This window comes from Leishmania donovani, chromosome 24, assembly GCF_000227135.1.
Source record: "Leishmania donovani BPK282A1 complete genome, chromosome 24".
Lineage (NCBI taxonomy): Eukaryota > Euglenozoa > Kinetoplastea > Trypanosomatida > Trypanosomatidae > Leishmania > Leishmania donovani.
The window spans coordinates 56,267-82,030 of record NC_018251.1 but is presented as its reverse complement, the minus strand read 5'-3'; the positions used below and the strand labels follow the sequence as shown (position 1 = coordinate 82,030).

General features: G+C 61.8%; 4 protein-coding genes across 4 annotated transcripts; all 4 read right to left on the bottom strand.

The window, feature by feature from the left end:
* Positions 1 to 1,769: 1,769 nt before the first annotated feature.
* On the bottom strand, positions 1,770 to 2,486 carry LDBPK_240280 (hypothetical protein, conserved; the record flags this gene model as incomplete). The annotated part of the gene is made up of 1 exon (XM_003861070.1): positions 1,770 to 2,486. One exon carries the CDS (start codon positions 2,484 to 2,486, stop codon positions 1,770 to 1,772), a length of 717 nt encoding a protein of 238 aa, XP_003861118.1.
* Positions 2,487 to 7,092: 4,606 nt separating this feature from the next.
* Positions 7,093 to 9,153, bottom strand: LDBPK_240270 (dynein intermediate-chain-like protein; the record flags this gene model as incomplete). The annotated part of the gene is made up of 1 exon (XM_003861069.1): positions 7,093 to 9,153. One exon carries the CDS (start codon positions 9,151 to 9,153, stop codon positions 7,093 to 7,095), a length of 2,061 nt encoding a protein of 686 aa, XP_003861117.1.
* An 854-nt stretch (positions 9,154 to 10,007) lies between these two features.
* On the bottom strand, positions 10,008 to 14,219 carry LDBPK_240260 (protein phosphotase, putative; the record flags this gene model as incomplete). Its single annotated transcript, XM_003861068.1, has 1 exon — positions 10,008 to 14,219. One exon carries the CDS (start codon positions 14,217 to 14,219, stop codon positions 10,008 to 10,010), a length of 4,212 nt encoding a protein of 1,403 aa, XP_003861116.1.
* A 969-nt stretch (positions 14,220 to 15,188) lies between these two features.
* Positions 15,189 to 24,704, bottom strand: LDBPK_240250 (hypothetical protein, conserved; the record flags this gene model as incomplete). The annotated part of the gene is made up of 1 exon (XM_003861067.1): positions 15,189 to 24,704. The coding sequence occupies one exon, from the start codon at positions 24,702 to 24,704 to the stop codon at positions 15,189 to 15,191; it is 9,516 nt and encodes a 3,171-aa protein (XP_003861115.1).
* Between the last annotated feature and the right edge of the window lie 1,060 nt (positions 24,705 to 25,764).

Sequence of the window (25,764 nt, the reverse complement as noted above, 5' to 3'; positions counted from 1 at the left end):
CGCAAGCGTCGTGCACGCGCACGGGTGTGTGCGTCGACGCGAGGTGATCCGCGCCATTACAAGGCGAGAAGTGGAGCAGAGAGAGAGAGTGCAAGGTGAAAGATGGGAGACCGTAATTGAGAGCACAATGTGCATGCACTCTTCGTCCGCTGTTGATACTCCAACAGTTTGTCGAGCGGGGAGACGATGGAAGGGATGACGCCATGGTGCGAGGCTCTGCCGCTGAGAGGAAACGGCCGCATCCACCACACTCACACGCATGCACCCCCTACGCAGCCGCTCGCGAGCTCGCCCTGTTACGTCCGGGGCGGGAGCCTTGCACAAACGACCCGCAGTCCGACTCCCTTTCTCTGGTGACGGGTGTAGCCCGTCCTTCAGACTCTGTTTGTCTACGCTCCACGTCTTCCATCTCGTCTCTCCGTGGACGGGAGATCGGGACTGCCACCAACACACAAGTAAATCGACGGGGACACAAGGGTACTTACAAAACACGCGCGCGCACACCTACCTCACATGTGCCCATGCTTGCTTCCTGGGGTGATGGGAGCAGAAGCGGCAGCAGCAGGAGTGGGCAAGCAAGAGCGAGGCGCAGCACACCGAAGGAAATACGACGGAGAGACGAGAGATGGGGCGGACAAGGGCGCCGTCCACGGACCCGAGTGCGGAACAAACACACACGCAGCAACGGAGACAAGGACACAACGAATGCGCTGCAGTGGAGCAGGCAGACGGCGATTCTAAAAAAAAAGCGCCTGGGCGAAGGGAGGAAAGGTGGGGCGCCCGACAGAAGCGGGCGCGAGCTTATAAGCGTTGCAGAGGACGACGGTGCAGGGAATGATGGAGACCCGAATACGTTCTCCTTTCCACACACTCTCTCTGCGTGTGCGTGTGTGTGTGTGTGTGTATCTGCGCTAACTTCAAGCACCGCCGCGTCAGCAGGACACCACCACTTTGACAAGCATGCGCGCGCGAGAGAGGGATGAAAACGAAAAGGTAACACGCGAGAGCCCTTCAGCCTCCACCCACCTCCAAAACAGCTGCGCGCATGCCAGCCCACGGGTTCACGCGTGAAAGGGCAGCGCAACAGTACAAGAGGGCAGCAGACAACAAGGAAACAAAAACAAGATGGAGTGGGCGCATCTATAGATACCTTTATGATGTGCGCGTGCTTGCGTGTATGCAACAGTCGGCCTCGCAACCGCAGGGAGGGGGTGGGTGTGCCGGTTAGTAGGAGAGCACATGGCGGCTCTGTTACGCACGTCTCCCTTTACAAGGTTTGCGTGTGCACAAAAACGGAAAATAAAAATGTGGCGGGTGGCATATTCGTGGTGCCCCGAAACACGCACACGAACGCGCACCTGCATGCACGGCACCAGGACGGAGAGATAACAGAGAGGGGGGCGGTGGTGCTTCAGCACCTTTTCTGATGTAATGAAGAACCACACAGCGCAGCCGAAGCCACTCTACTCAGTTGACGGAGAGGAGCGAACAGAAGTAGAACAGGGGCGGAAGCGGGGATGCACGGCTGGCATTATCCGTCCGGCACCTCCTCCTCGCTACCTCTCCTGTGAGCGTGTGTGTGTGGGGGGGGGGGGGGAGGGGGGTAATAGTTCGCCTCTCGCCTATCAGGTGCACCGTGTCCGTGAAACGCTGCTGTGTGATGACGCGCACGACCAAGTTTAGACGCAGATGTGTGCACCCCTTCTACCACTCACCGCGCCTTGTCGCCCGCCTCCGCTCGGCCGCTTGTTCTCCTTGTCTCGCGTCTGCTAGTAGACCCAATGCTGCATGATAGACGTGTTTGGCGGTGCCGTGTTCGCCCGCACAAAGCATCCGACCGGCGGCCGCTTCAGCTCTGGCACCTCCGTCAGCGGTATGTATTTGAAGAACTCAGGCAGGTCGTAGCTCACCGGGTGGCACAGCTGCCCCTCCGCCATGAGGCGCCCCAGTCCCTCCGAGACCGGAATCGAACGTTCCCGCATCATACGCAGCAGGGCGTCCACGACGTAGTACACGTTCACAAGGGCCGCGTCTTCGCGACGCCTCACACCGTGGAAGTCCTCGACGAGCAGAGCGTTGCGGGGGTGCAGCTTGCAGCAGCCGACGGAGTTGTCGACAATAAGCACGCGGTTCATGTCGCGGCCGAGCAGCCGCAGGTCTTTCGTGTGAATGGGCTGCGTGAACCAGATGCTGTTGCGGAAGATGATGTCGTCGAAGATGATGCCCGTCTTATGCAGCTGATCCACCACCGGCAACGCCGTCTCCTTCGTGGATGCTGTCCACAGCACGATCTCCAGCTCCTTCATGTGACGCAGGGCGTTCAGTACGTGAAGGCAGTATGGCCGGAGCACGGCAGCTGACTGACGGGAGTCGCGGTTGCTGACAAGCGTCTCGTCGAGGTCCAACACGAGCGTCAGCAGCCGCCGTTCATCCTGCGCCTCAGTCAGCAGCGTGTTCGGAAACAGCGGCTTCACGAGGCCCACCATATCTCCGGCGTTGGGGTCGACAGGGTGCCGCGCTGCGACAACAGCGGAAGTGTGAGGGTTCACTGGGGTCGCATCCTTGAACCTTACCACCGTCCTTCGCTTGCTGCTCGTCCTTGTGGGGTAGAGCGAGGAGGAGCGAGTCTGCACCGTCGCAGCTGGGCTGTCCGTGAGGCCGTCATCCACCCCGGACGCGGCTTCGAGGCGTCCACCGCCGGAGCTGGCGACGGCGACCTGGCGCAGCCGCGCCTCATCCTTCACCTTCGGGGTACCGCTGACGACGTCCTCGGGCTCGCCCACGGAAGCAACGTCGCGCGCTGATGAAAACGCTCGCAGGCGGTCGTTCCACACACGCCTGATCGTCGACAGAGACGACGGCAGCGGCGCGGGGGGCAGTCGATCCGGGGAAGAGCTGCTAGCACGCCTGTGGATAGGCGTTGTCATTGATGCAAGATGAAGAACAGGTGAGCAACAACGGTGGTAGCCGCTGCGAAAACCAAACGGTGACGGAGGAAGCAAAGAAAGCAGGGCAAGCGAGCTTGGAAGCAAGCTCCACCGCACGGCGCACCCCGTGTGACGAACGGTGTCCTGACGAAGAGAGGTGGATGCGAATCTAGGGGGAGGTGTAACGGAGACGTGAAAGCAAAAGAAAAACAAGGAAGAACGCAGCCAGGGAAAAGGCGCGCAGCTGGACAGGGATGGAGGGAGGGAGATGAGAAGGCGGTCGGGCAAAGACAGGGGCCAGCCAGCAGATCACACGCGCACCGTCCGCGCCCTCGCGTCACACAATAAGAAGATGCACAGTAGAAACAGTGAGGATAGGGAGAGACGGTGCAAGGGAGTTTCGATGCGCTGCGATATTGTCGTGCGCGACGATGGCCCTGTGTGCGCCTGTGACGAACAAGAAGAGCGGCGTGGGTCGACGGCACCGGGCACAAAGTGAGTTGAGTCTATGAAAAAGAGGACAGTGAGCGTGCATATAACCAAAGATGTGCGAAAGGGTCTGAAAACAAGAACTGAGAAAACCTTCTGCCACTGCACGTCGTATGTGTGTGCGTGTTTGGAGGGGGTTGGGCTTGTGGGGCTTGTGTACTCCCTCTCCCACAATCCGTGCCTTTCCGCTCTAAAAGCTATCGCCGCGTACGCGCGTACGGGTGTCTGCGTGCAGAGATGCGTGGCCTTGGCGAGCAACGAGCGGCGAGGAGACCCCTTACGCCTGTGTGTGTGTGTGGGGGGGGGGGAGGTGAGGTACGAGCAGGAGCGGGGAGGGCGTGGGCAATGACACAAGGGCAATATCTAGGGGAGCCGTCTGAGCGATGGAGAAACGGAAGTGCGCCACGCCGAGAGCACGGAAGCAGCCAGCAGGAGATACTCTCAAAATCGCGCGCACACACAGGCAGAAGAACACAACGCTATACGTGAGCAGGAGGGGGAGGGTCGAGTGCGCCTGCAGAGAAAGAGTGTCTGCGGTTGTCTGTGGCAAAGAAAGATAAAAGACACACGATCGATGGACAAGGTGGGCGGAGGGAGGGAAGGAGGAGAAGGAGGGCACCAGAGGTGCCGATGAAGTCTGGGAAGTGACAGGTGAGTGTGATGCTGGTGTGTCTGGTGTGTCTGGTGTGCTCGGTAGCGCGGCAATGAAAGAGTGCAGGCTTGCAAGAAGGGCTTATGCTTGTATATTGCTCCTTTTTGCAGCAGCAGTAGCAGCTCACGGATGTGCTGAGCAGGATAGTGCGCGCGAGAGGGACCACTCCTCGGAAGCCGATCGAATGGACAAGGAGGTGGGTGCGTGGGTGGAACGAGAACGGCAGATATATACGTAGCAATAGCTGCGGCCCAATCGCGCTCTAGAGATCAGCACGGCACAACGAGAAAAGGAAAGAATTGTGCGCGGGGGAAAGCGAAAATAAGCCGTCAAGCGTGACGCGTGTGCGCAAACTATCACACAAGGAAAGATGCCGAGGGAACACGGTGAATCTATATCGGTGGGCGCTTGCGATGTCGACACGTGCCCCCCCACACACACACACGATGCGCGGCGATAGAGCAATACGTGTGAGTTGAGCGTGGTGCGTTTTGCCTTTCCGTTCCTCCGTTGTTTCTGTCTGTCTGCAGCGCACGAGGGAGAGCTCTCGCGAGCAAGTGTGCCTCTCAGTGTGCGTGTCTATGTCTATGGGAGAGGATGCAGTTCGGGGGGGGGGGAGGGAAGGTAAAGGTAAGGTTGCCTGACCAGTATCGCGGTCGCCTTGCCCCGCTTCCGTTGTACTCTCTTCCGTTGTGCCGCGCTTCGTCTGTCTGTGCGCTTGCAAGTGGCCGCGGGGGAGGGGGGGGGATGAGGCTAGACGCACCGCAGCGATACAATTGAACGAAGACACGTGCGTATAGTTCTAGCAGCGACGAAGCGCCAGAGCGTAGGAATCGAAGCCCCAAGAAGAGTCCACCGTCCGCGTATGCGCCTATGTGCCGATGTGCCGATGTGCGGGAGGGAGAGGAAGAGGGGCGACTGCGCACGTGCGTGCGTGTGTTTCTGTCTTATCAGTGAGTCTGCGTATATATCTGTTACGCGTATCTCTCTTTTATTCCTTCAGAAGACCTTAGAGTGGGCGAAACAGAAGCACCGATCGTCTACGCCGACGGCGGTGTCTCCAGCGCGTCTTCTGCTCTCGTTGATTGTTGTGGGGCGGAGTATGAGTCAGAAGGTGGGTGGATGGGAGGGGGGAGGGGCAGGGATAGCAGAGGGCTACGAGAAGAAGAGTGCGCGCGCGGACAGCCGAGGGATGTGGCGGGGAGAAAAGGGAGCTGGTGCGTTCGCAGCGTGTACGAAGAATATCGGAGTCTGCTTAGACACTGTCTGGTTACCTCCCGTATCGACGTGCGTGCGTGTGCTGACCACCCACCGTTTTCCCCACAGAACCTCTTTTGAAAACGCGCATGCGCGTGTGTTAGTGTTGTCGTTGTTATGATGTGTGTGTGTGTGTGTGTGTGTGTGTGTGTGTGCGTGTGCGTCAGGGAGCGTCGCCGGCGTTTTAGAGAGAATCGGCAGCAAAAGGCGGGCATGATGCCGTTGATGCGGACAGCGGAAAAGGCAAACGATACAGGCGAAGACAAGGCGGGGAAGCGAGAGAACGAAAAGACAATAGGGTCGTGAAGAGGGGGAGGGGGGGGGGGCAACGACCGAGGCGTCTCCGCCTGCCACCCTGGACTGGAGGGCAGGCGGCGGAGGGGAGCACGCGCGCGAGCTTTGCACACATCTTCACCCATCCGAGGAAACGGAAGGCCGCAGTGCAGTGCCACAGCAGGCAAGGGCTGAAAGACGCCCTCTTCTGTACACCGGGCGTGGGGCTGGCGGCGTCCGGCTGTGCCGGCAGTCGTTTCTGTCTTTCTTGCATAGCCGAACGCACCGGGGCGTCCCTCCCCCACCAACCACTTTCGCGCTGTCTCTCCGCGAAGGGAGAAGGAGGGGGGAGGGGATGCCGCTGTGAGGCGTGCCCAAGACCGCCGTCGTCGCTGGCTGCTACTCTTCCTGTTTTTCGCGTTCAAAAGGTCAGTGGTGACGTAGGGGAGGCACAGTGCCACATCTGCAGCCAAGCAAGCAAGCACACACGCACACACACACACAGATACACATGTAGAGCGATGTGCAGAGGAACAAAACATTCACGCGCATAGAAAGCCCCCACACACCCACACCCACGGCCACACGCAAAGGTCCGCTGTACATCGTACTTGGTTACATCAGAGAAGGCAAGAAAGCATTGAAAGAACAGAGCAATAAAGGGGAGAGAGAGAGAGGAAGGCTGGGCAAGGGAAGACGTAGGGGCGAGTCGGCGATGGAAGGAGGTAGCTGCGACGGACAAGAGAGGTGGGGAGTTACTCGGCAGTGCCCAGTGGATTTGCAGGCGAGAGAGGGGAGTGGAAGGAAAAAACGTTGGGCGGAGGTGGAGCGACCCAATGCCCCGCTCCGAGCTTCGCTCTCACTCCTCTACCTTTACTCCTGCCGCGCCCTCTCCTCCCTTCCTTCCCATCCCCGCCGCTGCACGACCACAATCATTATTCACGTCTCCCTGTGAGTGCACGTGCTCCTCTCCTGTACAGCGGGATGCAGCGATCCCTTCTATCTGGCACCTCTCTGCCTCCCCCCGTCCTCTCCGTTCTCTCCGTATGTGGGTGCCGTCTGGTGCGCAGTCTAAAACACCAGCTATCTACACAGCGCGCATCGAGGGAGAACGGGAGAGGAGAAGCATGCACATGCACATGCACATACACACACAAACAGCAACAGCAACAACAAAAGCCAACTCCGTAGCACATCTCCATAGTCACATCTTTCACACCCAAGTGCCATGGGGCGCAGAGGGCGGATCGAGGAGCAACAGCCGCGTCGGAGGTGCAACAGAGGAGAAGCAACGCGACGCGAAAACAAACACGTCCATCCGCAGCCCACACGAAACTGCCGCGTGGTCTCCTACACCAACTCTGGCACCGGCACATGCGTGTGCTGGCCCGCTAACAATCACGGCGAGAGCCCCATAAGAGAGAAAGGGAAGAGCAACTGAGCAGCGCGCTTGTGTGCAGGAGGAGGCAGCACGCATCCCGCCTTGTGTTCCTTCTACACACCCAACAGCGCGCGGTCCTTCATGGTGACCTCTACCAGGTGGTTCAGCTTCTCTACCTCCAACGTCTTGATGTGCGCCGCATCCGTCGGCTCCCCCTTTCCGGGTTTCGACACCTTACGCAAGTTAGGAGACAGCTTGAGAGTCAGAACGGTGCCGCGAGTGTCACCGACGAACAGTATCGGGTCCGCCTCACTGAAGACAATGTGAGTCAGCTTCGCGTTCTTCACGACTGTCTGCGCGCACAGGGGCTCCGTCTTGTTCTGTGCTACGTCGAATACGCACACTTTGCCACCCGCGGTGACGGCGGCGAACACGGTGGAGCTGTACGGCGCCCACGCGACATCGCCGACGGCGTCGCCGAGGTCAAACACGACCAACGGAGAGGGAGAGCCCTTCATCCACAGCTTGACAGTCCAGTCTGCCGAGCAGGTGAGGAAGATGTCCGGGTGGAATGGGCTCCAGCGCGTCGTGTAGACCGCCATGCTGTGCCCCTCATAGCGCTCGACGCACTGGCCATTGTGGCTGACCGTGCACAGGAGCAGGTTGCCCTCCTGCGTGCCGACGACCATCTTGTCGTGGGCGGGTGAGTAGTCGAACGACATGCCGCCGAGCTCATTCAGCAGCATCTGCTCCGGGTCCACGGTGCAAACGCCAGTGTTAAGCTTCAGCACGTCCCGCGACGTCAGCTCCCTCTTGCTCAGCATCCAGTTCGCCACGCGGCCATCTGTGCTTATGGAGTAGAAGGACAGCCCTGGTGTGCTCTCCATCCACATGATCTGCCACACAGGGTCCATGTGCTTACCAGTACGCACGTTGGCGCGGTAGAGCGGGCGACCGTGGTTCGCACCCCCCGTGTCGTGGGAGCTCACCCGCATGTCGAACACGCACACGCTGCCATCATAGAGGCCGCAGGCAAGCAGCGAGTGCTCACGTGGGTGGAAAGCGAGACAGAGCACACCGCAGTCTAGGTGAAAGGAGAACTCCGGGTGCGCCGGAACGGGGGCGCCAGAGCCCGTCGGCACTGCGTTCTTGAGAGTGAAGCAGTGAACCGTGCCCTTGCACGGCTTCAAGAAGTCGTAGCTACCGTAGCCGACCGCGAAGAGGTCCGAGTAGCGACCGTTGAGGGCAATGGCAGTAACGGCCTTCTTGCGCGTCTTCTCCGTGAAGAATCGCCACAAGGGCAGCAGCGTGCCGTCCTCCTTGTAAAGATCGCTCTGATCCTCCCAGTATTTGAAGTCGTCAATGATATCCTGGCAATCGTTCTGGTTCACCATGCGCTCCATTACCTGCAGTGCGCTGCGAAACTCCGGCGACGCCAGCAGCTCCACCACGCCTTTCGGGCCGACATCCGCACCATCGCGGATAGACGCTTCGGCCGCGGCATGGGTGAGCGCGTTCTCTTCATCCTTGCTCGTTCGTGCGGCTTGGGCGGCACGCCGTTGCGCCGCGGCTGCCTTCTCGGCCTGGATGCGCTCCCCCTCGTAGGCGTCGTAGATAGCCCACGCCGTCGCGAGCCCGCCAAAGGAGGCCGACGGCGGCGGGTCCGTCATGACGGTGCGCTCCTTCATCGGCTGGTTCATCGTCTGGCTGCCGCGGTCGCTATAGTTGAACTGGTTCTTGAGAATGCGTGTGGACACACCTTCCTCGACCAAGTCCGGGTTCGTTTCCGCCGCGGCGGCCACCTCCACCTCCTGGATGCGGCGATGGCGATCCTCCTCCTGCTGCAGCGCCTCAGGCGAGTCTTTAGCGATAGTGTTGCCGTCCATGGCGAAGAGGGTCGAAACCTGCCGTGTACTGGGGAAGCACTTATACACGCGCGCATCCTTCTTATAATCGTAGTACACCGGTACCGACATCACGTGCGGGTCGGCAGCTTTTAGGATGCGCTCCACGACGACCTCGGCAGCCGGCTTGTTCGACTCCCGCCCCAGCACCGCGGCAATCACCTCTGCTTGTCCGCCGCTGCTCTGCTTTCGAGCCGCATTGCCGGCAGCCGCGCTGTGCAAGGCGCGGTGCTTGCCGATGGAAGCCCGAGGGCTTGAGAGGGCGTTCATCTTGCCGAGCCGCGTTCAATGCAGCGGTGAAGAGAGGAGCGGCGTTGAGGGCAAGGAAATGGCGCGCGGTCAAAAGGCACCCGTACCAGCACAGCTTGCTGAGGTGAGCGAGGCGGAGGGTGTCGCGTGGACGCCGTGCGTGCGTGCGTGGGTCTGAGTGGGTTAACGACGCTGAAGGTCCGTACAACGTGTGGAGGTGCGTTTGTGGAGGTGGTGGAAATCAGCGCCTCGCCTAATCGCAGCACACAGTCCCCTTCGTCGTGTGCCCTCAACGTTGTTTGCGTGTTTGGTTTTGGTTCTCTTGGGTGTTGTTTCGCTGATAAGGGAGCAAGGAGGGGGCGATGATGGAAGCGAACGGCATAACCGGTGCGTGCCGTCGCTAGCCTCTGCCTGGCTCCATGGGGCGGAGGACGGGCGGGCGAAGACAAGGCAACGCATCGTATCGACGGGCAGGCGCGCCTGCGCGACCCGTCCTTGGCCAAATCAGGCCTGTGCATCGGTCTCCACTTTCGCTCCTTGTTCATGCTTGTTTTACTTCTGTGTGCAAGTGCGTAAGGAAAGGGAAGAAGAGCGACTCGGCACGGCGATGCGTCTGAGAGGGGCAGAAAGGGGTGGGTAGAACCCCGACAGCGTCGAGCATATTACAGCGGAGGTTCGACTGTCAGCACGAGCGCAGAAGGGTCCGCGCAGACGCATCGCCAAGACATGAGGAAAACATAGCAGAGGATAATACAGCCGTGAAGAGGCGCGACGCGAGCAGCAAAACAAAAAAAACGCGCAAAATGCGGAGGGAAAGGGATTCGTTGCGTGCGCAGACACACACACACACACTAGCGCAGGCACAGACACACCGGCTACAGCCTTCGCGACGCTGCGCTGGCCGCCGCTCGCCGTCGGATGTAGGTCTTGTACGCTGAGAGCACACTCCACTGATCGGCCGGGCCAACAATGTGATGATCGCGCAGGCGGGTGCGCAGCGTATCGCACACAAACTGTTCAAAGTCTGCCCTCGACGCCTCCGTCTCTCGAACACCGGGGAGACTGCTCAGTGACAGCTGTCCAAGAGAATCGGCGAGTTCCTGTGACCCCCACGTGGCAAGGCGCAGCGTCTGAGACTCCACCACGCACGCCGCCGCCTGCAAAACCGTCTTGCACCTTCGGCTGCACGTATTCAGTGTCAGCAGCCGGCCTTCTTCGGATAACTCAGCTCCGTACAGCTCAGAAGGGTCTTCCGGCGCCCCGCGTATCAACATGGAAAAGTGGAAGCGGAGGAAAAAGCGGATGAGGCCGCCAGAGCCGAAGGTGTGGCAGCAGCGATGCGCACGGCCAGCAGGGCAGCAACAGCAGCAGCCCTCCACTCGATAGGGTCGCCACCACGGCACCGCCGCCGCGTTCTTTTCATCGCTGTCCAACTCTTCCTCAGGCGTGAGCAGTTTGGCTGTCGCCTCACGTGGTCGATTCCACAGAAGCTCGCGCACGAGCCGGAGACGCCGGGTCACGTCTTGGCTTTCCAACGGGGTGGAGCGCTGGAGGGTGCGAAAGGCATACTCACATGTGTGCATGGCCTCAAGAAGGTTGGCAAAGTCGTCCTCGGACGGCGCGCCCTCGTCCACCGAGGTGTGCGTTGGAGGCAGCCACGTGTCGGCCTCGCGTTCCTGCGCGCTCCGCACTTCAGAGCCGGTGACGCATGCGCTGGCGGCGGAGCACGGTGCCGGGGAGCTCTCTGCTGCTGCCGCTGCTGGAGGAGCGCACCCTTGCTGGAGTGCCTCGAATGGAAGAAAGTCGTCTCGCCGCGGTCCCTCCATCGATGAGAAGGCCTCGTGACACGCGTCCGTGGACCTCTGTGTGGCGACACGACCGCCATGCACAACGCACAGAACGTTATCCGTTGCAGCAGATGGCGTGTTACACGCAGGGGTCGTTCGCGCCATCGCTTCGGAGTGTGAAGGTGTGGCAGCGACGATGGACCTGGTGTCGGCGGCCCGAGACGACGGCGAAACCGGTGCTGACGCGGGGGTCTGGGTGGTTGCAGCTGACAGCGCAACGGCAGCGCTCATGTCACATCTGCCCTCGGGTGCCACCCCCGTCATGCCCTGGCGAGGAGGTGGCACGGTACTACTCGGAGGCGTCGGGGACGATGGAAGGGCCGTGGCGGAGACCACCGCGCCTCTTGCTGTTGCCCATTCTCTGCTGGTCCTTGGGCATTCATCGCTCTCGTCCACTTGGTCGCCGGAGAGCGGTTCGAGTGAAAGCAGCCCGATCGCGGTGATGTCTTTCTGCGCCTCGGCGTACTCCACCGTGATAACATCGCGTGGTTTTTCCATCACGGGTGTCTGTGAGCGGTGATACCGCATACAGCAGGGGCGGCGCGCCGCAAACAGCACGCTCTGCCTGGCATCGTCGCCGCCCCTCTCGTGCGAGCAGGGAGTTCGCCGTTCTGCGGAGCCAACGCCTGCTGCTAGGTGGCACGAGAAGGACACCGGAGTGTTTGCATCCGACGAGGTCGGCGTCGGTGAGCCAGAGGTGCCGCTGTACAAGCAGTGCGCTGGCGCCTTGCCCCCACGCTGGCGCCTCACGGCAGCACCCTTCTCCTCCTCCCCACCCGGTGCTGTCGACGCGCGCAGCAGTGGCACGCCGCCGTGCGTGGCAAATACCCGCTCATCAATCACCGCCGCCACCGGTAGCAGGGTAAAGACGTCGTTCAGCTGCGCCCACAGGGCGATGCCCCTGCGCGAGCCAAAGCGCTGCCGGCACTTATAACGCAGGCAGCGCTTTCCCAGCAGGCGGTAGCTGCCGTTTACTGCCGGGTCCTCGTGAGGGCCGCGAAGGAGGTGCACTTTGCCTGGTTGCAAATACGCCCAACAGCACAGCAGCATGCACACCTCTACGCTGTGCCAGCCGACGTCCACGTAGTTGCCGAGCAGCAGCAGCGACGTGTGCATCGTAGACCAGTGGGCAAAATGGGCGACGCTGTCGAGCAGCACCATCAGGTCCGCGAAGCTGCCCAGTAAATCGCCGCCGCACAGCAGCGGGGACGACAGGCGCAACACGGGACGACTCGCCTGCAAACGTGCCTTGATAGCCGTTAGCAAAGAGGAGAATCTCGTGTAGATCAGCTGCACGAATGCCGGTGAGTCCACGTACGAGAAGCGGTCTCCATCCGCGTCGTATGAGCGTCGCAGGGCGCAGTGCAGAAAGGTCGCGTCTTCGGACGCCGACGTCGAGTCAGGATGGCGCCGCAGGATATCGCGCAGCAGCGCCTCCGTTCGCGGGGTCACCATCTCGTCGGCGACGATCGGGTGCCGCCATGGCACGCCAGCAAACCGGTCGAAGACGTCCACTGGCGCACCCCCATCACCGCTCTTGGCGCTGCTGCCACTGCTGTCTGCGTGCTGCGTGTCGCTCAGGTGAGCCAGCGGTCGATACCGATGCGTCTTGCCGAAAGCCTCGACGATAAACGGGTTCACCGGCACGCGCGGACACAAGTGCAGCTTTTCCCGCATATAAGGACGCCGACATGCACTCTGGGTAGCGGTGAGGTCACTGCTCAGGACACTGGAGGGCTCGGTGACCGCCTCATCCCTTGACGAAGGCGTCGCGTGCGTGGCTGCTGCTTTGCCTCCGCCCTCCACATCGATGGAGATGCGCTCGGCGAACTCCAAAGAGAGCCTGCGACTGGGGTGGCGGGCTACACAGTGCCGGGCCGCGCCAGACCGTTGCAAGTGCGGCCTCAGGGGCTGTGGCCGTTGTCTCACCTCCCCCGCTGACGGTGCCAGAGGGCCAACGCGTCCTCTGCGAAGCTGCATCATCGCATCATCGAAGCCGACGCTGCCGCAGCTGAACTGGTAGATGCCGTGTGGCACCGGTGGTGTTGTGTCACCCTGCATGGCGCGCAGCACCTCCCAGTCCGGGGAGCGCACACTGGTGACGGGGCCCAAAGTCCAGCACGGCCTGATGTGGAGATGCGTGCGCGCTCGCGACTCATCATTGAAGATTCCTCGCCGCGCCAGCTCAGCCGTTTCGTTGCAGAGGGATGCGAGTGAGTTCGCGTGCTCACCAGTGAGGCCCTGCGACGGTGAGCACGCCGCGGCCCCGAGCTGCTCCTCCTCCGAGTAGACAGGCGGTAAAGCAGCACCGGTAGTGGTACTCACCACGTCCGCAGAGCAACGTGCTACCGTCGCGGTGCACTGCACGAGAAGGTCCGTTGATGTCCTCTCCGTCAGCGGTGCGCTGATGGCGCACTTCTCCGCCGTCCGGCAGACAGCGCTTGCGTCCTCTGCAGTAGAGGCGGTCTTGACGGCGATGCTGCGCGACGCGTGGGTAAGGCAACACCCGCGCATTTTCGAGGCCCGTGGCGCTGCCAGAAGTGGGGATTCTGAAACAGCCTCGCGCGGTGTGTCGCTCTGCCTCGATCCCGTGTTCGCTGGTGCGACACCGGCTTTCAAGGCCTCTGGAGACGTTGAGACAGCTGTGGCTGCGTCTCGCTCCCCCACTCCGTCAACGCACAGCGGTGGCAGAGAGCAGTCTAGACAGGGTGAAAAGCACGAGGGCGGTGACGTGGAAAGCGACGACGTCTGCCCCTCCCGACTTACCGCTGCCGGATACGCCGGCACCGCCAACGGTGGCGGCGGGCACGCTGCATGCGTGCCCGGAACGAGGTCGCGCGGGGCCGGCGTTATCATGTAGGACGTCGGGTCCGCACCAAAGGATATGCGCTGGGTTGCCCGCACCTCTACGGGAGAGCCGATTCGCATCAGGCGCTGGCCATCAACGTAGGTGCGCACCCCAGGCTGCAGGAGTGTCAGTTGCACCGTGTCTGTGTGTGGGTTGACGAAGAGGTGTGCCGCACTCACCCAACTGGCGTGCACTGCCGCATCCGCCGCCGTTACCTTGACCGCGGGACTATCTTTGTGCCACCTCACAACAGCGCCGCCGCCGTGGCGCGGGACGGCAACCACTTTCGAGCGACTGGTGCTGAGGTCCTGCGGGGGTAGCGATACTGATGATTCCGTTGACGCCGGCGGTGGATCGCGCACCGGCTCCCTCACACGTGAGCCGCCTTTCATGAGCTGTGGGATCCATCTGGTGCTGACGCAGCAGGTTGCGAACGCTGGAGAGAGGGCTGATCCGAAGTGCGTGGAAAAGGCGACCCGCACAGCATGAGAGGGAGAGAAAGCAGCGTGGGGCTCCGCGTTACGTCTGCGCGTGCGTCGAGTGTCTGAAAGCCGCGTGTTTGACTGCAAGGAGAAGGGAGACCAGGTGAGAAAAATCGAGGGGGGAGACAAGTCAAGCGAAGCTTGAGCGGGACGTAGAAGGCTATAAAAGGCAAATGGGTATATGAGCCCAAGCGCACCCTCGCACGCGTCGGGCAGCGGTGTCTGCCTTGGATTAGGCGACTTGCTTAGGGGGCGGCTGCAGTGCCTCCTTTTTCACTCACGCTCTCTGAGCGTATCAGTTTGCTGTGGCGTCGGTGCTCCCGCCTGCTCTCCCCCTCCGCCCCCTTCCGCACGCCTGACGCGGAGCACGCGTCACCGGCAGCCATGTGTGCGGCATGCACGCTGGCTGAAGACGCGTATGGTTGTCGTGTTTTGTTTGTTGCCGGAAACCACAGCGATACTCCAGACAAAGAACGAAAAGGCAAAAAGAAAGACAGAGAGAGGGCGTGGAGTTAGGGGCGGGTGGCAGTGCAGGCGGGCGCGACCTCGGGGAGGGGGGCACACCGCCCGATCAGCGCATCGCTGCGTGAGCCCCATCACCCGCCCGCCCATAGGCACAGATGGCCACGAAACGCTTTTCTGCCGCCGGCCCACTCTTCTCCTCCCTCCGCCTCGCTCTCGCCGGCAGGAGGCGCCATCGCCGTGCGCTGTTACACTCAGCGACAAGCGCACGACACCCCCCCCACACACACACACGTGCACATGAGCTCGCCCCTCAACAACGGACAATGCGGAAACAGTGAACGAGCCAGAGAGGGAGGGAGGAAGGGAGGACGGCGGCGAAGGACAGGAAAGAGAGAGAGCGCACCAGTCGCGACGCTACATCATAAACTGGGAGACACACGGCACAATGCTAGACCACACGGCGCTGTTCACCAGTCGCACAAATCGCTCCACCAGCGCCTGCTCCGCCTCGCTGAGGAATGTCATGACGCGATGCTGGTGAGGGGCGCGAGAAGGCTTGCAGTACAGGCTCAGCTCCTCGACCACGACACTCGCGCCAAAGGGCCGGTGTGGATCGGAGAAGCACTCCATGGCGAGAAAGCAGCCGTTCTCCTCCGCCTTGCTCGGCGCAAACGTCACCACAAACCAGCCGGTCAAGCACGGCGACATGAACAGCCGCGTGATGTCGTAGCCACCAATCGGTCCCACTATGGAGGCGGCGGCGGCGTGCCTTGGCAGCACTGCCCCGGCCGGGGAGCCCGTGTCGAGGTCATAGTGGCGTGCGTGTGGCGTTGACGCGGATGTTTCCTGGGCCTCGCGGGCACTTCGCTGGCGTCCAATCACGCGCAGAACATGCTCGGGATACAACTGCGCGCATACGGCCTGCAGGCGCCACCCGTCGCCGCTCCACTCCACCGGCTCCAGAATCATCTGCAGCATTGGCACGTACGAGTGAAGAACGATCTTGTGCGAGTGGCCGCGCAACAGTTCAAATTCGTCATAGCTCGGCAGCTCCCGCTCCGTGTTGTCACGCCTGGTCGTCGCTGCCGCCACGCGCCCGTCCGTCAAAAACTTCCGCCACGCCACATCTAGGCGCTCCTGCTGGGTGCTGTCTAGCAGTTGATTCAGCAGCAGGTGCCGGGCGCTCAGAGCGAGCTGAGAGAGGTAGCGGTTCGACTCAGGCGAGGCCTTGTTCACGCCCTTTGTGCTGGTGAGAAGCACGAAGAGCTGGGCCCGCTCCCAGATGATGAGGCCCCCATACATGTACATGTCGTTTGTCTGCTCGCGCTGCAGGAGGTGGTGCTTGTGAGGCGAGAGGTAGAGGACACCGTCTGTGCCGACGTGCACGTCGCCGCTGTTCACCGCGCCGCCCGGGGTCAGGTTCTTCAGCCGCATTACCCGCGGGTCCGTGATGGTGTAGGCCGCCACAATGTTTGCGCAGTGCATCGGGGGGAAGGGGTGATACTTGACCAGGTTCTTCACCGCCATGTACGCTTTTTGCTGCCCCGAGAGCGCGACCGAGTGCGTACGCATGCAGTGTGCCAGGCTGCGCACCGCGGCGTCGTACAGGACGCTCTCGAACAGGAGCGTCTGCTTGAAGTCTGCGGCCACCTTCGCCGTAATGCCCGGCGGGACGGCGTCGCCGTTGATGACGAAGAAGTCGAGAGCGTAGTGCACCACCTGGAAGCCCACCTCGATAATGAAGAGCCCGCTGGTAGTGATGGGAGAGACGATGGCCTCCTCTCCGAGCGCGTCCGCGAGTGAGCCGTAGCGCTCGTAGAAGGTACCACAGCGCAGGAGGTCCACAAACGGAATCACCCCGTAGTAGAGGTGCGGGCTGAAGAGCACCACGCCGCCGTCTTCGCTTGTGACCTTGCCGTAACGGCATCGCAGACGGTTGAGTAGCACCTCGTCTGAGGTGGTGAGCGGGTCGTTGGGGTCGAGATCGATGATGCACATGGAGGGGTAGAGCTGGTGCAGGTGCTCCGTGTAGAGCTGCAGCGACGCGTCCACAGGGCGGGCGTAGCTCATGTTTTGCTGGGTCTGGGTAGGAAGGGTCGGGTCCAGGACATCGTCCTCATGCCGCCACCGCTCACGGCGGAGGGAGAAGTCGGGCACGCGCGTGCCGAACACCTCCTTGCTCTTCAGCTGCAGCGTCACGATCGCCTTCGCCAGCTCGAGCACGTTGTTCTGCGGCCCCGCCCGCCACAGCGTATCGCACTTCGCCAGCACCTCGGCCACACCAGAGCGAGCGTTCTGTGCCTCCACGATGATGTGCGACGCCAGGATGTGGCGATGGTAGACGCACGCCACAAGGGCATCCGCCGGCACGCCGCTCACCTCGCTAAGCCGGCAATTGCGCGCGTCCGACCTGAGCTGCTCGTTGTGGGGCAGGGAAGCAAGAATGGAAATCTGCGGCTTTAGCGCACTATTCGGATAGTCGCACAGCACGCGCGCCTCGAGCAGCGCATCGACAGTGCGCACGCATTCTTGCAGTGAGTACTGCGGGCACTCGTCGAACAGCACTTTGACGGCGTCTTCGACAGAAAAGGCGTAGTTTATAATGAGGCCTCGGTTGTACAGCCCCTCCAGTATCACGACCAAGGGCGCGTCCCGCTCCGCGTCGGGCTGCGGACGGAAGCGGACATTGTTGACGCGCCGCCGGTACGCGTCGAAGCTGATGGATAGCGACTTGGTGCGAATCACATTCGTGTCGTCGCCGCAGCAGTTGCGCGCCAGATCCGCCTCGTTGAAGGCGGATGGCACGGCGTAGCCCATGCGCTGCAAGAGCACGTCCTCTAACAGCGCCGACTTCTCCTCCATCGACAGCACGACGTAGCCGAGCAGGCGCACGACGTACTCCGTGTCGCGCAGGTTGAAGAGCGCTAGCGAGAGGCCCTCCGTCAAGGAAACGGAGAGAACGATACGGTACTCCAGCAACGGGCAGCCGCGCTCGCACAGCTGGTACTCGCCCAGCAGCGACATCTGCGATTCCTCGGTCGTCACGGAGGTGATCGGGACACCTGGCACGACGTACGGCACGACGCGGGTCGGCGCCAACGGCGCTGTCGCCTCGGGCGAGTCCATGACGTCGTAGCCGCATGTCACATACAGCTCCAGCGGGTCCGCCATCGCGTCGTTTTGGATGCTCTCCATCCACTTCCACGAGAAGTTCGGCACATGCGCCACGCCCTTCACAGCACGCCCGGCGGTGTAGGTGAAGCAGGTCGGGCCGTAGCGCGAGAGTGCGCCGCATATGCGATCCATCAGCATTGGCAGCACCGCCGGGTTCACGTTATCGAGCGAGAAGTGCCGGTAGCGCAGCAGCGACGAGTCCTTGGAAGACGTTTCTTGGCTGATGCGCAGCAGCTCGCCTACCGTCGTGTGGACCGAGGAGCGCAAGAGCGGGAAAGAGGAATGGCCTGGCGAGGTCAAGCCGAAAAACCGCAGCTGCGCTATGGTCTTCTCGACGCTGTGGGCCAGGTGGGCCAGGATGGTGTTCTCCGAGTCGCCGTTGATGTAGCGTTCCGCTGGGATGCGAGTCAGGTAGCGGTCGAGGACAATTACGTGCGGGTTGTCGGGATGCACGTGGAGACAGCACGAGACAAGCACGTCCGTCACGCCATCCACGATCTTCACAAAGCGCCACGCCTGCAGCGCCTGGCTGCCGCCGCTCTCGCTTGGCGCAGAGTCCTTCGCTGGCTCGAGGTTGAGGCTCTTTTCGAGGTTGTAGTGCTCCACAAAGTTGCTCGTGGCGTGCGTGGGCTCGTCCTGGACGCCGAAGGGCTTGAACTTGTACTCACGAAGATTCAGGAAGAGCAGCGCAATGGCAATCTCTCGCTGCCGCTCCTGGCATGTGCCGACGTCGCGCGACGACTCGCGGGGAGCGTCGTGGTCAGAATTGGAGAGGGCGATATCGAAGATGGTGCGCAGATTCACCACGATCGGCTCCAGTCGCTGGTTCTGCAGGAAAACAAGGTCGTTGAAGGAGATCATCTTGTGCTGCACATAGTTGAGGTGCCCCTGCAGCTCCTGCACCGCCAGAAGGTAGCAGAAGTCTTGCAGCCGCTGCAGCGGCCGCTGCACACTCGCGTTTGGCATTGCGCTGAAGAGTTGCACCACGAGCTGCGGGCAGCGATCCGAAGACGTCAGCGGCGGCGGGCGGGAGGTCACCGACACAGTGTGCGCCGTGTCCTTGACAAACACTAAGCGAAGGTAGTGGAACGTGTCCCCTTCGACATCGTCGGCGACGAGGAAGCACTGGTCTCTGTTGAAGATGGCGACGAGCTCAAGTCGCGAGCAGTGGCCCTGGATGCGGTGCAGGATCTTCTTGCACTGATGCTGCAGCTTGTAGTAGATAGGAATCTCCAGCACATTGCGGCCGCTCAGGTAGAAGGGAGACCCGGCCACGTACGCGTCCTGCGAGTCGAACGGCGGGCTTCCGTGGTGCGCGGAGACGCTGCAGCCTGGCACACCGCTACTCTGGCAGAACTGGTCTCCCCACGCTGGGGGGATGAGCTCGGCGCTGGCGTTGAAGGACTCGCGCAGCTGTTTGAGGAGATGCAGCTGACTCACCTGCTTGATCTTGTTGCACATGTGAGTGCGGAGGTGGCTGCTGTAGTTGCGCATCGTCTCCAGGGCCGCGGGCGTGCCTTGGGCGTCGTATAAAAGAACGCGAGCCCCACTGACGCCGTGGGACGGCTTTGTCGTCGCACACACAAGCACCCAGCGCTCGCCAAAGTGCTCGCGGTTAGGCACCACCACGTAGGAGAGGGGCAGCGTAGGAAGGACCCACATCCAGTCCTCATCCACGCAGTGGTGGAACACGTCCTTGATCGCCTCCTCCGGAACCACGCGGCCGACGTTCGTCTTCTGCTGGGTGAACTCGACCGGGAACGTGTCGCAGACGAAACGATGGGAGCTCAGCAGGGCTGGGGTTACGACGTCGCAGAGAAGCGCGTGCAACTCCGCGTTCTCCGTCAGCCCCGTCGCTCTCACGCTCTCGTTGTGCGACAGGACGGGATCGCGTAGCCGCATCTCTCGCGCCTCATCATCACGCCGTTCGCCTGCTGCGGCTGCGGCGGCGCCTTCAGTCGTGACGCCTGAAATGGTCGTTTGTGTCACCAGCTCCGATTCGACGCGTGCTCTGAGCTGCCGGAAGGTTGAACAGTAGCACGCGTTCTGCAAGCAGTACACAGCGACGCGCCACTTGAGCCTCTCTGCAATTCGTTGCATCACCTGCCCCACTCGAATCGGTAGCGAGCCGCGGTCCGTGCAGCTGTGAAAGACGTCATGGCAGCGCTGCCGATCCCACGCAACGGCCATCGGCTGCGCGAACAGCTCATCCAGCTCTGTCGTCGCCGCCTCGTCTGCGGCGCCTAGGAAGTTGGGTGCGGCTACAAAGGGCGGAGCCTGCGATGCGGAGACGCCCCCCACTGCGGCAGGAACCTCCTCTGATGTGAAGCGGTAATAGAAAAGACACAGCGTGCGCCGCACGGCCGTCTGGGATGGGTAGAAAGACTCGTCCTCGCACAGGGGCAGCAGGTCCGCCGGCACCGTTTTTACGAAGAGGCGGAGCTTCAGCCGTTCCACTGTAGCGTACCCCGCCTCCGACGATGAGGAAACCGTCGCGGCGGGGTCCTTGAGCGATGCCGACGGAATCGTCCACACCGACCGCTCACGCAATGTGTTCTGCCGCCCCTCGTCACACCTCTTAAACGCCGACGATAGCCACCGGCATTCCGCCTCCTCTTCCACGCCTACGCCGCTGGTCGACAACGGCAGAAGCACGCATGCCTTCACCGCGACCGGGAGTAAATCTGGATGCGCGCTCTTCCCCCCGTTCCCGCCGTCCTCACTCGTTGCGTTCGCCCGCGTGGCGCTGAGACCGTCGCTTTCGCCGTCGTACTCACGGACCTCCTCGTCATCTGTCTCTTCGTAGGGGGATGAGGCATTGCTGCCGGATATCTCGTCGCGCGGCAGCGCCCGGTCGGCTCTCGTCTTCGGCAACCACAGGGTGGGGTGCGCCGAAAAGCTCCGCTGCTGCGACGCCAGTACATCTGTCAACACCTCCTGCACCTTGCTTCTCCACGGCAACCCACCGGCCGTTTCGCAGCAGCGCCACTGCACAATGTATAGCAGATGCGTGACGTCCATCTCTACCGCGTAGTTGCCGAGGTGAGCGTAGGCGTCTGTCAGTTCCGCGACGGCGGGTGCCGCCATCTCCGCTGACGCGCGTTTGATGAACGAGATGAGCTCGCGGGCGCAGTAGACGGACGTAAAGACAGTGAGCAGGTGGCGCAGCGACAAGACGACGGCGCGGTCGGCAATGCACTCCGGCATCGCCGAGTGCGACGGTGATGCCACGGCACACTCCTCGCTGCATGCCGCAGCTGCTGTGTCTCCGCCCGGCAAGGTTGGACGGGGGTGGCGGTACTGCTGAGCAATGGCGTACTCGAGCAGTTGCGCATCAAGGGCAGACAGCGCAACCTTGACCACATGCCTCCCCGTCCCGGCCTCCGTGTCGCTCTCAAGTATCAAGACACAAAGTACTGTCTTGTAGCGCATCGGACTCAATACGGAGATGTACACGTCTGTGTCGGGGTCCACTACGTCGGCCCCGGAAGACAGCCGCTGCACGTAGTCCGCTTGCAGCATACGGGCCTTCACGACAGCGCTGCGATCCCCGACGCAGCTCACAATGTTCAGCAGTCGTTCGCGCAGTTGCACACACCCCTTGACGCCGAGCGAGGGAGGCGAGCGCAACTCCACGTACTCCGTGTATCTCACGTGCAGAGAGAACAGAATCGACTCGACCCGCGCCACGATAGGGCTGAAGCCCCGCTCACGCATTTGCCGAGCCAGAAGGGATCGCTTGCTGGGCTGCTGCGTGGTAATGACTTTGCACGTGAACACGGCAGTGGCGATGTGCATGTCCTCTTCAATGTCGTGCGTGTACGTCCACAGCGACGACCGCGCCCGCTTGAACGGCGTGACAAGGCGCCGCAGGGAAATCTGCGCCGCTGGCACCGCTGTCGACGTCGACGAGGGTACTGCCTCCAGTACGTCGAATAGGCACACGTCCGAGTGTGTCTCGGGATCGCCGACGCGCTTCATGAGCACTGCCTTGAGCGATGATGTGTAGTACACGATGAGCGCAAATCCCGCGTGCAGGCGGCGTGAGACAATGTGGCTGAAGATCTCCTCAGCGAGGAACGGGTAAAACTCGCTGCAGCCGAGGATCCAGCGGAAGCACAGCGCATTCAGCAGCGGCCACGGGAAGGACAGCAGCGGAATGCGGAAGAGCAGCGGGAACCCTAACTTATACGCACCTTTCTCCTGTGCAGCGGAGCCAGCGTCCGCGCCGGGGTACCGCTTCCCCTCCGTGTAGCTCGTCAGCAGTCGCATGCGCCGCGTGCTGAGGCTGGCTTTCACTAACTGAAGCGCCTGTTCGTTTTCTGTATGATGCGACGTGCGCACCAGCAGATGCCGATCTTTGCGTGCCGTCGCCCTGTTGCGCTCGCTCACCGCCTCCTCGATGTCGCTCAGCAGCGCGCATATGAGTGCTTCCTGCGTGGCACGATCGCACAATACACAGCTCACGCGGCACTCGAAGGCGCCGGCTAGACCAAAGTCGCTGCCGGACCTCGTTTCGTACTGTGGGAAGAACTGCACCAGAGAGAAGACGTCGCGGGCGGCGTTCGCGGCACCTGAAAAAGACGAAGGCGTAGTCACCGTCTCCGTGTGCAGATACGTGAGATCTTCCTCGCGGCCGACAAGTCGGTGGCGCCGCTCCATCGCCGTACGTACACAGGCGCGTGCGGCGGCCTCCGTCGGCGCCCCATTCGTGACTTGGGCGCGGGTGTAGCTCACCAGCATACTGGGTGGCAACTGCTCAAAACGGAAGAAGACGCCTAGAGAGTACACCGTGGAAACATTAAACCACTGCGACAGCACGCCCTCGGCGGAGGAGAGATGGGCGAGATCAGGGATGGCGCTCATCGGCGTCTGCCGCGGGCCCGCGTTGACCAGCTGCATAAGAGCCTGCTCTGCCTTCATCCACATTATCACCCTCAGTCGCAGCAGCGAGAGATACGCGAGCCAGTGGCCGTTGCCCTCGCCGACCGAGTTTGTCGTCTCGTCGTCCCACCGAGTTCTGCAGAAGCGGTCGACCAGCGCCTTTGTCCCTGACACGAGCAGGCGCCGATACACCGCCGGCCGGTTGATGTTCATCTCGTAGTGCAGCGTGATGGTGCCGCGGTGGAAGTCGTGGTCGTAGCGTGCTGCCATATGCGACGTGGCAGACTCATCGCGATAGTCGATCAGAACGCTCCACCCCTGGTTGAAGCGCAGCGCCGCCGAGGCACGCAACACCTCCTTCATGGAGGCGCCAATGACGAAGTCGGGCAGGTCGTGGTCGCCGTCATAGAGAACCACTGGCTCGCCAACGGCGTCCGCAAGCAAATCGCGCCGCATGGCGCCCGGGATGGTCACCGGAAACCCTTTGATGAGGTGTACAAATATCTGCTGAGCCAAGCACCGCGCCCCCTCAAACTTGCGGCACCACTCGTTGTTCAGCCGGGGTGCCGCGAGCGCCAGCCAGTAGTCTACATGCACAGCGAAGCCGCCAACAGACGACAGGAACCGGGCGAGTGGGCTGAGCTCGGGGGAGTCGAACGCGAGCAGGCGATTCAGCGCCACAATGGAGACGATGAGGTTCTTGCGTCGCACAGTGCTCTGCAAGAAGGTGAATGCTTCGGACGAGGTCTTGGCGCCGACGTTGCTGACTAAGATAAGCGTGTTGCACTCCGGCGTTTTCTCCGGCATCGCGCACACCAGGTACTCCAGCGACGCACCCAGCGATGACTGCGGCCACTCCTCTCGCGTGCTGCGCTCCCGGTAGACACTTTCGTAGCGGCAGAGAAGGTCTCGAAGGCGGTCCAGGAACGTGCCGTCGTTGAGCAGCTCCCGAGCATCGCAGTGAAAGAGCACTGTCACGGCCGAGCAGCGAGAGTGCTCGCCGCCGTCAGTCTCCAGAGGTGTGAAGCGGCGGTACTCAGGAGGGTACATGATGACGCTGGGTTGATTTCGTTGTCGTTGGCGGTGAATGCCACCGCGGGCCGCCTCCACCTCGGATGAGGTGGGCCGGCTGAAGGGGACAGCCTTCTCCACCTCATGCGGAACGTTCAGCAACACCACGCTTACAAAAACAGTGGGACTCCACACCTGCTGCATCACGCGTGATCGAGTCTGCTCGTCAGCGATGGCGCCATCGACGAAGGTGCGCAGCTGCTGCAGGTCCTGCTCGCGGGCGTGCAGCGTCGTCTCAACCACCTGCAGGATCGATGCGACGATGGTCGGCATGCGATCGACCAGAACGACGCCGTTGCGCGTGATGCTGAAGACGCCTCGCCCGTAATCAAGTGCGATCCAGATGTGGTAGGACTGGTAGAGCACCTCCATCTGCCAGTTCCAGTAGTTTGCATGGCTGCTCGCGGCGGTATCCCACGGCTTGGCGTCGAGGTCGTCAGTGCCGTCGAAGAACACGTTCGAGGCGTCACCGTCATTGGGGGCGTCAAACTGAGGTGACGCAGCGTCCTCCGGCGACGAGAAGGCGCTGGCGTTCGTGTTATGTGTTGTGCATGTGCTCGGCGTGACTGGGAGCAGTCGGTCACCCAAGGAGACGCCCCGCTTGAGCTCCTCCAGCGTGCGGACGAGCGTACGGCGATCAAGCTCGGTGTTCAGCGGCGTTGGCGCAAATGTGGCGCTGTCCCCCCTCGAGGTGTAGAGGCCATAGTGACGGAGCGCATAGTCGATCTTGGCATCCGTGCTGAACTCGTCCGCGCGGCTGAACAGCAGATAAGGGTTCACCGGTGACGCATCCGTCGTCATGGTGGTGCAACAACAGGGGCAGAAAAACAACGAACGAGGTCGATTCACAGCAAGGGCACGGAAGGCACACGGCAGCGCCTCACATAAGACGCTGCAGCGGCACCACGCTGTTGCTGACTCGTCGCCCTTCCTCGCCGAGCAAGCGAACAGGTGATTCGAGCGAGACACCTCGGCGCACGAACACACGCACACAGATGGACGTCACCAAAGGCTTGGGCCCGCTCTGGCCCGTGTCCGGATCTTGGCCGATTGGTTTGGGTGAGTGAGCGTTCTTGTGCGCGTGTGTTGCTCACGCGTGGAACAGCGTCGCTCAATCGCGCTTGAAATACGCCCACAGATGCGCAGCCGCGGTATTACGATGAGAGAAGAGGACGAGCCGATGTGCAGGTGTGCGTCGGTGCGTCAGCACGGTGCGCGCGTACACGCGCACATGTGCACCAGAAGCCCATCGTTCGGAGTACGGCGAACACCACCAAAGAACAAAGGGGAGTGTGAGAGGGAACATGTCGCATGGCGTCCTTCGCCGAGAGATGGAAAGCAGGCACGCAAGGCACGCGGACCGTGCCGCATGCGCAGAGCAGCTCCTATCGGCACATGCACTCAAATTGCTCAGTGGAAAACCTCGAATTGGGGTGCATTCGCTACGGTGCCTGTGGCACACAGTGACTCATGAAGTTGGCCAGAGAGCAAGAGGAATGCGCACGTCGCGGCACTCTTCGCTGCTCGAGGCAGTGGCAGACGTTGAGAATGCTGAATCGCGTAATGCGTCCCTTAATCGAATAACAAGAAGCTTAGCACACCTGCTTACGCGCTGGTGATGGTGAGGAGGAGGGGGGGCGGCGGCGGCAGACGGAGACGGGTATCAAGGTCCAAGAGACGCTGTCACGGTGGACAAGCGACGGGAACAACAAGGACGAGGGGAGGAGGACGGCTCCGCACACCTCTGCAGCACTCCTACGAAGATGTGCAAAAAAAGAGCGGCAAACCCCTTCCCCACAAAATCAGCCAATGCCAGCGGTGCCACACAGTCATGCGTGCATGGACACCTGCACACACCAAC